Consider the following 12,731-nt stretch of genomic DNA (forward strand, 5'->3'; position numbering starts at 1 on the left):
CTGGTGTGCCATTAAATGACCTTCATCAGAGAATAATCAATTAGAAACGATAAATGAAAAATAACACAGGCTCCCGATGATCTGTGCTCATCTCTGAATCATCAATGATTCATAATTCTGTAAGCAATGTGGCCAGTTACATTTTTTATTGTATCTTTTGTCAAGAAGTGTTTGTGATAGGTGTGAGCGCAGTTACTCATGTTATTAAGAGTGTTCGACAGATACAGCACGTGAGGTTTAAATACTCAGTGTGCAATCTCAAGAACAGTTGCTTCCACAGTTCGTGTGCAATTCATGTGCAGTTTTAAAAATGTTTACATGAAAGAAGCAAGCTGTTTTTACGTCAGCTAAATTTAGCAGGTTATTATGAGAAAGCTAATATTACACCAAGCTAATGAAAAGGTCACATTTAGTTATTAGTGTAATGAGTACTGTATCAGCCCCGCCAATGGTTATAAGAGGGAAACAGAACATTTGAAGCCCAAAACTTCAATTGAATTCAGCTCCTGATTAAATTCCCATAACTAGTAATATTTAATAGACTTTAGCATTCATTATTGGAAGAATAGCAATCCAGAAAAAAATCGTCTCTTTGATCTATTTGCCGAATTCCAAATTGCACAATGGAAAACTAATGAACAAAATGCTCAAAACTACCCTCATGGACGACACCGTGACATAGCTAACTTACAGTAGACTACCCCACAACCTTTACGTACACCTGCTGCGACACATTTGTGTGGTATGACAACTGGGAGCTCCTTATCATGACAAAAGGGGTAAACAGGAAACCAAGACACGTCCTATCTCCACACCACGCACTTTAACTAAGGCTTGCCAGACCCCATTGATGAGGTCAATGTATTGTTGTACCCAATGTTTTGTAAAATGTCTGGCATTATTAACGCCATTTTGTCACTCTCACCCCGCATACTGGTATCGCTATGCTTCACAGACGGGGGGTCACGGAAGGGAAAGGTGTGCATGGGAGTGATCAAGTGTACATTGACTAACCCCATGAAGTGACATGATTGGATAGCTTCCACTATTGGTGTAGCAGTCTCCAACATATGCGACTCCAGGTTAGAGGTGGTCAAGTGGGAATGTGTCCTGTAGGTCTCATGACACCAACACACTTACATTGTACCTTGATATCTATCAATGACACTGTGTACACTCTATGTGCTCTACCAATTCTAACATTTTGATTGGAACCTGCGAGTGCAAATGTTTGATTCTTTATGTTTCTGTATGTCATGACTCCAACAAATCAAAATAAAAAGATTTAAAAAAAAAAAAAAAAAGGCTCAAAACTAACATTTTCATTTAGGGTACCACTACCAAACTAGGGAGATGTAGCATTTAGTCTATAGCTCCCTAATTTGGTATCTTACATATGTGAATCTCATATAAGGATACCAAATTATAACAATCTACTAAACAGCTGAAAGTCCAAATGAAGAAAAGGGCTTTTTTCTAAATTTGATATTTCAGTTGCTTAGTAGACAGCTCCCTAATTTGGTATTCTTTTGTGGATTTGTCATATTTATGGATACCAAAAAATTGAGTTATATCTGCTAAACAACTCTCTAATTTGATACATCAGTATATAGCTATCCCACATAAGTGTACCAATCTTAGTTAGGGAGTTAACAACTAAACAGCTGAAAGATTAAAATTAAGGAAAGCCCTTTTCTTTTTTAAAATTTTGATCTTTCCACTGCTTAGTATAAAGCTCCCAAATTTCCTTATGTGGGTTTGCCATATTTATGGATACCAAAGTAGGGAGCTATGTACTAAACTCAGCTCCCTCCTTAAAGGACCACTATAGTGCCAGGAAAACATACTTGTTTTCCTGGCACTATAGTGCCCTGAGGGTGCCTCCATCCTCAGGGACCCCCTCCCGCCGGGCTGGATGGAGAGGAAGGGGTTAAACTTACCTCTTTCTCCAGAGCCGGGCGGGGAGCTCTCCTCCTACTCATCTCCTCTTCGGCTGAATGCGCATGCGCGGCAAGAGCCGCGCGCGCATTCAGCCAGTCTCATAGGAAAACACCCAGACCACTTTATTAAGCTGAAGTGGTGTGGGTGCCTATAGTGGTCCTTTAATTTAATACAAATTAGGGACTTATCTATAGATTTGCCAGAAATAAATATATGAATGTGAATTTCCACTTCATCAAACCACTTAGATCAGAAGGACCATTAGCACCCAACACAGCTTGTTAAGAGTCAATCCATTTGTAAATAGTTTGGCATATAACAGGTGAACGGTGTCCTGGGGGACTGGCGGCACTATTACCATAAGAGTACGTGAGAGGGCAGAAGCTTGACTCTTTCCACTCTGGCCACTGGACATGTAAATCTTGCTCTGGCATGGGGTAATAGGCAAAATATCTCCTGCAGCATGCTAATTTATAGGTTTTGTAATAACTGTTTTTAAAAACTGTGTTTGGCTTTTTTCAGAAAATGTCTCTTGGAATGTCTTCCAATGTTTTAATCTATTTCTAGTCACAATGTTGACTGCTATTGATTAAGTCCACAGCTTATTGAAATACACAGGTAAAAGAGACAGGCAGGAATACATTTTTGAAGTTATGATATCACAAAATAGGTTTAAATTCCTACCTTATGAAGAACAATGTGGCAATTCTGAAGTCCATATTTCTTCAAAGTTGGTTGTAACGCTTCTTGTATGGTTTTAGTGGGTTTTGACACAATACGAACATTTTTATTCACATGTTTGATTTGTAAGCTACAAATACACCAGACAAAGAAAATATTACACACACTTTACGGTTTGACTATTTAATGTCTACTTTCAACAAAAATGTGGTTTATGAGCTTTAAACCATGTCGCCCCATCTCTATGGAACACTCACCCCAAGCAAAGTGTTTGAAGCCACCTCGCTGGACATTTTTAAACAAAGACTCAAGATCTACCTGTGTACACAGGCCTTTCAGGAATAGAATCATTAAATACGTGATTGTATGTTGTCTAAAGCGCTTTGAGTCCAATGCGAAAAAACTCTGTATGAGTTATTAATATTATTATTATTATTACACGGTTCTTCTGGTTGTAACATGTGAAGTCTACCGCATTCAGAAATCATAAAGTCACCTTCTGCTGAACTTTTAATTTAGGGGGTTACGATTAAGATTCCTTGCCTTGTCAGAGTGTGGACATTTTAGACCAGGGGTCGACAACCTTCGGCACTCCAGATGTTGTGGACTACCAGTCAGCATTGCTTTGCCAGCATTATGAAGTGTCGAAGGTTGCCTACCTCTATTCCAAGCTATAGAGTTATTTGCAACAACTATGCGCCACCAATTGTATTACAAATTATTAAACATTTCTGCCACATCTGTAGGATAGCACCACAGCTGGACACTTTAATTCTAGATGTTCAAGCTCATCAGCTTTAATAAGATTTAGATAACATGGCAACTTTCTTTGTGACTATCAGGGTTCAGGAATGTGCTGTATTTGGACAGGAATTGCGGATTCCTCATTTAGAAAGGATGTTCTAGCATGTATGAGTCAAAAATCATTGACTGACAGGCATTGCAAATTATGGTGAATCAGACAATACTTTCAAAAAGATTGCGGTTATTCAGATAATTTCCATCTTCTAGATAACAAATAGAGATCTATATATTTTTCATTTAAGACTTATGAACTAAGATTCTCAAACAGCATCATTAGTACCCCTGCTTATTGAATTGTTTGGTATATGACTAATATTGACAGAAACAGGTCACTCATTTGAAATGGGATCTTTCAATAATTGGGGAGCGAATGGTTGCTGAACTAGAACTCATTCTAGTCAGTCCTCAGAACATCAATAACATATTTTGATTGGTTGGAATTTTCATGAGATGGAAGAATAGAAATGTGCACTATTTAATTTATAGTCAAGGTGCCAGTCAGTCTGCAATCCAGCTCTGGATAATGGTTCAATGTTACATAAACACTGTCGGAACAATAGTCACAGTGTAAGCAGAGAATTTATGCACGTGTAATTGTTTTAAGTCTTTTGAAAAGTATGTCATAGTACAGCGTTCATAAACCGTATGTATTCTCATAATCTTTGATGAGGTTTTTATCTATAGTAAAAGTATAAACATCGATCTTTCTTCAATATGACCAGAATAAAAAATGAAATAAAAACTCACTCAAACCCAATCCTGTTCTCCAGCTTCACCTCTTGATCTGCAAGCACTTTGCATTCCTGGTCAAGAGCCAAAGGCTTCTATCAAAAGTATAACGAGAAGAAGACAGTGAATTAAGTCTGAGCACTGACAGTCAATAAGAGGGTTATCCACTATAATACAAATGTTAGCAAATTAACTCCAAATGGCAAAACTGAGACTAAAATCGTTGATTTGGAAAACAATCTACATCTTTATAAGCAGTTTACTATTTTATTTATTTTTTGGTGTTCTAACAATTTTTTTTATTTTTTTTTTCAATTCTTTATATTTTGCCACAGATAGACATGAGGTATTCATATCAAAAACACAAGAAGTATATAGACAGTTATACACATGCGGAGACTGGTGTTGTAAGAGGTACATGGGTCATACTGTGAGTGAGGCGGCGTGGCTCAGTCAATAGGAAGTAAGCAATATTTGTAAAGAGTGTACAAATGCATAACAGTTGCTAAATAATAATAAATAATAAATACAACTAAGGGTCCCAGTCATTTATGGAACATATTTCCCCTAGTAAGGGGCTGACATATCTGGCACTCGCCGTTGTCGTCTACCTGGGAAAACACCTTCCTAGACTAAGTCATCCATAGAATTGTGGCTGCAATTCGTGCACCGCTTGTTGCAGGGATGTGATTTGCTTTGTGCCTGTGTTGGATGCCGCTTCTAGTGCTCCAAGGCGGCCTGTCAGGCCCTGTAAATCCCTACGTATGGTGGCAATGTCAGCCATTAAATTCTGTTGCAGGTCCGCTAGGAGCTCCTTGAGGACCGCTGTTGTCACTGGAGCAGAGTCCGGATTCGCCGTGGAGTCAGCGGCGTGACTGCTGGTGTGGGTAAGTACCCCTCGTCTGCCTCGTTGGACAGGTCATCGGAGAGATCCGAGCAGTCCCTAGTGAGGGACGTCATCTTGGACGCAAGACTGCTGTTTGCCTGCCGCCACATGTCCCCGGTATTTATCCCCATTCGGGGTTTATAAGGCCTTAATTTTCTCATTTTCTTCCCCTGAGGTCCAGACAACCTTTAGGATCCCCTGGTGCCAGTTAAACTGGTATAAAAGGCAGGGATGTGTCAATAAGGGCCCTTGTTTTCTGGAGATTAACGAGCATGCGACCGTTCGCTTTGGCAGTCAGACTCCCCAGTTTACTATTTTAGCCTCACAGAAATCTTCACTAAAGTGAGAATAATCAGGAATTAAAACTAACAGACAAAGTAGGACTAACAGGAAGCATAATTGCCTTGGAGGATTCTTCCAGTCACCAAAACAACTTTATCTAAAGCAGTTTTGGTGTATAGATCATGCCCTGCAGTTTAACTGCTTAATTCTCTGTCATTTAGCACGTTGTTTACATCTCTAGTCACACCTCCCTGCATGTGATTTACACAGCCTTCCAAAACACCTCCTGTAAAGAGTAATCTAATGTTTGCACTTCCCTTATTGCAAATTATGTTTAATTTTGGATGTTAATAGCTTGATAGACCCCACATAAGTCTTGTGTAAATAATTAAAGTTCAATTTACAGAGCAGGAGATAGAAACTTTTTAAGTAAATTAAAAAAGATAAAAAATGAAACCATTTTGTTTTCATGCATGCTGTGTCAGTCACAGCCAGGATACGTGTGGCTAGGGCTGCAAAGATAGACACAGAAGTCATTTAACTCCTGAATGGTAGTGAATTGAGCAGTGAGACTTCAGAGGCATAATCTATACACCAAAACTGCTTCATTAAGTTCAAATTGTTTTGGTGACTATAGCATCCCTAAATTTTTTCAGTTGGCCTTAAAGGACCACACTATAGGCACCCAGACCACTTCAGCTTAATGAAGTAGTGTGGGTGCCAGGTCCATCTAGGATTAACGCTTTCTGCTGTAAACATAGCAGTTTCAGAGAAACTGCTATGTTTACATATGGGTTAATCCAGCCTCTAGTGGCTGTCTCATTGACAGCCGCTAGAGGCACTTCCGCCCTTCTAACTGGGATTTTCACAGTGATAAGACACCATCGTCCATAGTAAAGCATTGAGAATGCTTTCCTATGGACTGACTAAATGTGCGCGCATGCGCATTCAGCGATAACGTCGAAAGGAGGAGGAGAGTCCCCAGCGCCGAGGAAGCCCGGCGCTGGAGAAAGGTAAGATTTCAACCCCTTCCTCCCACTTCAGCCCGGCGGGAGGGGGGCCATGAGGGTGGGGGGACCTACTAACACTATAGTGCCGGGAAAACAAGTTTGTTTTCCTGGCACTATAGTGATCCTTTAAATTTGAAATGCAGTTTAAATTCCTGACAATTCTAATTTTGATGAATAGCCTTGTAAGTGGTTTTGACATATGGATTCAATCCAGTAAAATTCATAGTTTTGTGAATAGCCCTAAATAGATTTAGCAAACAAAACCAAGAGTTTAGTCACTAAACTAGGAATTGTAGAGCATTAACAAGAACTTGAAGATTTTAGGTAAAATTTCCAGTCTATTGAAGAAAATAAATGTACATATGGTAAAATCGACGGCAAACATAGACCTTGATTTTATATTTTTGGATGAGCTTTTTAAAATGATTTAATATGTTGAAAAAAACAATTAGTTTTTTTTTGATATTTCAATATTTTTCTTTATATATATGATATTTCTTGGATATGTTAATAGTTTTTCCAAAAATATTAAATAATTTCAAAAATGTATCCAAATATATTAAATTGAGGCCAATGATGTCAATCATTGAGCTTGAGCTCAGAACACTCAGAAGAGGTGAAAATGTGTAGTTTGTTTATTGATAAATAAGTGCATGGTTCAGTTTACAGGGAGAACATGTATAAACGCTGATAGTGTAGGACTAAGGTGCCCCCATGGCTGTGAAATGCATTTCAAATTCATCAGGCCCTAGGGAACAGCTTATAATACATGGCTAAGTGCAGAGATTATGCCTTCCTCAGGGCAGTATAGATCCCTATGACACCAGGTATAGTGTAATGAAAGGGTTTGGTACATGTTCTATTACAGTGAAAGAATGGGTCACTGGGTTGAGTACACAATTTGAATAATGTCAAAAGGTTAAGAGACACTGAAGTAGTAGGTTTACAAATATTGTATAGCATAGAAATGATAGAATGAGCTCTGACATGGAGAAACACATATTATAGTTAGCATTGTGCTGGCCCAGAATGTTTTCTATATTCACGTGTATTTGTGTATTATACAGCAAGGCGTGATTTCTTTTTGTTTTTATGTATTTGTATTTGCTTCCACAATTGGAACCAAGCATTGCATACCTAGAAAACTACAAATTCCTCAGAGTGTTTTGCTTATGAACACAATAGCGTATTTAAGCATCTATTTTATCCTTTTCCCCTTTTAAGAGCATTTATGCCCTTTTCCTTATCATTTTTAACCTTTTCATTTCTGGAATGTGCAGTTCAACTGCTAGCAACTGAAAAAAAGGTAAATGTCACGTTAAATATAAATTGTCCTTGATGGTTTCCATAATAGTGAAACAGCCCCACCTAGTGGTCAATTTATGACATAATACCTGTTGCTAAATGGATCTTTGCCAACGTTTAGGTAAATGACACAGTGACAAAAAAAAAAAAGTATTGCACAGAAATGCTAGAAAAAGCCCTTACATGGACTAATAATACATATTACAGTACAGATGTACTGGGAATTGTGTTGGCCCAGAATATTTTCTAAATTCCTGTGTATTCGTTAATTAAACGGCAAGCAATGTTTTTTCATGTTTTATGTTCCTACAATTGGAAGCATGCATTACTTATCTATAAAACCACAAACTCCTTAAAATATGTTTTGCTTACGAGCAAAAGCGTAGTGATCTACCTTCCCCCATGATTTATTTTAAAGACGTTACCCTCCCCAAATCCTTGAGCTGTCAAAGGTTTTTAATGATTTGGCTGCTGGTCCTGCCAGCGGGAAGATTTGAAGCATTCGGGTCTGGATTTCATCCATCTGGTAGTGTTCGGTACAGACTTAACCCCTTAAGGACACATGACATGTGTGACATGTCATGATTCCCTTTTATTCCAGAAGTTTGGTCCTTAAGGGGTTAAGGGCCAGTTCACATCAGGAATTGCAAATTCTGGACATTGTTGAATAGCGTGTTCAATGTCTAGATATTGCAGTCCAGGTGGTTGGACTTTAGTGAAAAACCTCAATAGACTCTTACTCTATGGGTAAGTACCACACAAGGCATTAACTGCATTAAGCGTCTTCTGGTTTTTGCACATATGGGTTTGTGCTCTCCTATTTTTGTCTACCATGTATTTTTATTGAATAATACAGGTTGCTACTATTTGCGATCTCTTGCTGTGGATTGTTTCTTTTCCTTCCAATCCTCCTTTCTTATTGGGTGGTAAACTGACTGGAAGTACATCTAAATAGATGCAGTGGAGGAAAAGCCGCTCGTATTACTCCGTAAATGCCCAGTACCAGCTGATGTAGCAGTTATATCTATTTAGTGGCTTTATTGGCTTTCCTGAATTTGTTTTTAACCCCTTAAGGACCAAACTTCTGGAATAAAAGGGAATCATGACATGTCACACATGTCATGTGTCCTTAAGGGGTTAAACTTGTGGGTTTTTTTTGCCAGTATCTTTCTGTTTTGTTTTTTTTTCTAGACCAATATTGACCAGACAATGTACGGCAAGGTCAGTGCATGTGATAAAGCTGACTTGCACAAATCAAGAGCAATTTTTAATAATGCACTAAGCTCGTTAGTATGACTGAGCGGCAAGAAATAAACTTTTTAATTGCATTGAGTAATATGAAATATATATATATTTATATATATATATATATATGTGTGTGTGTTAAAAACAAATACCTTAAGAGTTTTAGTAGAGGTTTAGTGTAATGTTGTATGTCACATGTATAACTAGACAGATAGGTCTAGAGTGCTCGTGGCAATGGTATAATGTTTCAGAGATTCTTATCTACTACAAATACTTAAAGCTTGTCATTGGAGATAGACAATAGATCAACAAACATAGAGATTTGTCTTTTTTAAATACTGGTGCCAAACAGTCTGGAGAGGTCAAACTCATTGGTTGAATTCCATATGGAGTCCTGATGGTTTCACTCTCAAAGATCCCTTCTCTGGCTTGAGAAAAGCGGATTGCGAGACAGAAACATTCTGTGTGTGAAAATCAGCTACCTTTGATGATAATACCAAGCCTAATCCTTCATATGTTATTGGAAATACACAAATCATTGGCCATAATGTATAAGAAAAATGAAAAAAAAAAGCATGGAGTCTCTGAAATGTATATATGTTGCAGTAGTATAAGGTAAGGTTATAGTATATAGGGCAGGGGTAGGCACTACAGGGGTTGTAGACTACACCTTCCCTGATGCTTTGCCAGCATTATGTGTGTAAAAGCCTCCTAGGAGATGCAGTACACAATGTCTGGAGTGTCAAAGCTTGCCTACCCCTGATATAGGGAATAATACCTGTTCATGTCCAGACAGGTAGACCTTCACATCTGTAACACAGTAACCTCGCTTTTCGCAGATCCCAGCAAGCATGTCCCGGATGGTTAAGCCTGGTTTCACTGCTGCGAGTGAGGCAGTGCCATCGGGCAGATAGACACAGCAATATTTCATTGGCTTGGCTTCACTATCATGTTCTATACTTCCCAAGCTTGCGCTGTCATTCTAAAAGTAAAACGCATAGGGGAAAATTAGCATTATCCACAACAATTAATATAATAAACATATACAGGTTATTCACTAAAGTGAGAAAAGTCACTTTAAAACTGGAAAAGTCAGCTATGCTTTCAGTTCAGGTACTCTGGGCCAAGATTTTAAATGTAACTGATAGTGTAACTCTCACTCTATGACTGAGCAATTGATAATGTTCAGATAGGATAATTCTATTATCTAGTAGTAGCGGCAGACACAGGGGCATAGACATTGAAGTGCCATACACATATAAACAAATTGTAGGAAAGACTATTAATTAGGTGGTAATAACCATGTCTGTGTCAACAAAGAAATACCTTAAAATCACATTTTTAAAAATTTTTTTTAAAGGTTTCAAGATACTAAAAAAAAACTAGAGAAAAAAAGAGCAGGAAGAAGTGGACAGAGAGAAAGAAAAAAAAAGAGCAGGAAGGAGTGGACAGAGAGAACGAGGATGGGTAACATGTGGGATATCAGAGCTCCGAGGGGTGGCCAGGTAAAAAAAAAACAGTCAGATGTTAAACATATCTGAAAACGAGAGAAATATCAATTTATCATTCCTGGTAAAATATTTTATAAATACATTTTTTTTTAAAAATATCCCGCCCATCTAAAATGTCGTTATGGAGCTGGAATGTTGTAGCACAACCAGGGGCCCCAATTGTATTTCTGTACTGGGTCCTGCTACCTAGTGTAAGGTATTCCATATTCTTTATAAATCTAATCCTGCTGTGGAGGTATTCTAAATTAGGCAATGAGGTTTTCCATCTATTTGATACACACGTTCTAGTAGAAGTACAGACTCTGTGAGTGAGGAGTAAAGAGTCTCTCGTGGGGGTAACATGGGAATGTTTGGAATTTAGTAATGCCATCAATGGATGTAGACAAAATAAGGTTTTTGAAATTACTACCTCCAGATAACCTTTTCCTGTCTGGGCCACCCCTGAGGAAGGCCATTGACCCAAGCAAGATGGATAGGCTTGTAAATTCACCCCTGGAGATTACAGAAATGAAATGGCAATCACGCCTTTTACATACACGCTGTATGTGATAAACTATAAGGAGGACTCTTCAGTTTAAAGGTTTATGTTTTTCTATAGTGTAGATCAACAAATTCTTCTTTATCACCGCATAGCAAGCACCCTCGGGAATAATGTCTTGATTGTTTTGTTCTTTTAAATGTTGACCTGGGATGTTTTAAGAATAAGGCTATATTTCCCAGTGTTATGGTTATAATAACAGTTGGCCATGGAGGCATTCACCAGAGCTGAAGGCAAGCATAACATAACAAATTGTGTTGAGACAAATAGAACTGTCTGGTTGGTACCTCAAATTTGCTTGATAGGGAAGAGATCAAATTATGGTCCAGACTCGTGGTGGAGTTCAATGACGTCTGAGATTCACGACGAGATAATTCATTGCTGTCAGATAATTCTGCCGGAGAATAGAGAGAGTCATGAGAAAACGTTGAACTGGCATTATATATATATATATTTATTTATATATATATATATATATATATATATATATATATGTTTTAAATGCTTTAAACACAAGTATGAGAGACTTAAAAATAATAATAAAATAAAAAAAACTTTTGTTTTTCTATAAACATTATTAAACTGAAATATGCAACAGGTATAAAAAAACATATTTAACTCATCCACTCGAAGAGAGTAGACACTGCCATCTGTCTTGTTCCCATTATTCCTTACATACACAGGTGTGCCCATCTGTAACAGGCAGGCAATCATGGGAAATCAAATTAAAGGTATCATGCTGTGCCTGTGCAATAGGTATGTGATGGAATTTGTATTAATAGAATAATTTTAATGAGATATTGACTGTGCTCAACAAACGCACATAACAGCTCCTCTATAACACTATAAAAATCTAAGACTGATGACCTTATTAGTTGAAAACGTTTTATTGTACTTTTCTTTATTGGAGGAAAATGAGTCATTAAAATCCTGATATACATCTTAAAGGCATACACCAATACAAATATCCACAAATAACACAGCAGGCAAGAGCAAAGCATTACACATGATTTGATTGTCATCATGTGTGTACCCTTACACTATAGCTAATATTACAATAATCAGCAAAAGCACTTCACTAATTAACCACAAATAGTATGGAATGCACAATGAGAAACATGAAAAGAATGAATTGCATGTTGTGTATCAATTCATTAATACATGTTTTAACCCCTAAAGGACCAAACCTCTGAAATAAAAGGGAATCGTGACATGTCACACATGTCATGTGTCTTTAAGGGGTTAATGCAGGTGAAGGAATATTCAGCATGTGGAATGTTTAATGATCATCTAACTGTAGAGTTTAGAGGTTTAGTGTAAAAAGTGTTTTGCTTTTTTGTTTGTTTGGTTTTACTGTCATTTAAAGTATTCTTTATATATGTATACTTTTTGGGGGGCGGAGCCTGACACTTGAACAGCTCGGATGCCATTCTCATGAGCTCCAGCGACTTGGGCACAAAACCACAAAAAAATCTTGATTTTCAGAAAAAAAATGAAAAAGAGACAACATACCTTCTCTCCCTGAAGAAGCGGGCTACTGGCACATGCCATTCCTGTACAATCCGACGGGCAGGAGAACTCGCCAGCGATCCTGGAGGCATTGGGCCCTACCCAGCTGCCTGACGAGAATCAACTATGCAGCACTGACACAATGGGTCGACAATTCCAAAAACCACAAGCAGGTAGAAACAAAAGACACTCGTGATATTGGGGACCTGCTACAACGCTCCACGGCCCAGAGGGCCTCAGCATCCCCCAGACCCAGAGGCCTGCTCCACATGCTCCGATTTACCACAGGA

The 12,731-nt window shown here is 38.1% G+C and overlaps 1 protein-coding gene across 1 annotated transcript in view; it reads right to left on the reverse strand.

Annotated features, from left to right (window-relative positions):
- The window catches only part of RGS14 (regulator of G protein signaling 14), a 124,431-nt gene that overhangs the window by 30,537 nt on the left and 81,163 nt on the right, over window positions 1–12,731 (reverse strand). The window contains exons 8-11 of the mRNA XM_063445210.1: window positions 11,220–11,326; window positions 9,662–9,865; window positions 4,174–4,250; window positions 2,626–2,752 (exon numbers count right to left, since the gene is read on the reverse strand). Coding sequence (XP_063301280.1) covers window positions 2,626–2,752; window positions 4,174–4,250; window positions 9,662–9,865; window positions 11,220–11,326 — 515 coding nt within the window. The remainder of the gene's footprint in view (window positions 1–2,625; window positions 2,753–4,173; window positions 4,251–9,661; window positions 9,866–11,219; window positions 11,327–12,731) is intronic.

The sequence above is a fragment of the Pelobates fuscus genome, chromosome 3 (genome assembly GCF_036172605.1).
Source record: "Pelobates fuscus isolate aPelFus1 chromosome 3, aPelFus1.pri, whole genome shotgun sequence".
Taxonomy (NCBI): Eukaryota; Metazoa; Chordata; class Amphibia; order Anura; family Pelobatidae; genus Pelobates; species Pelobates fuscus.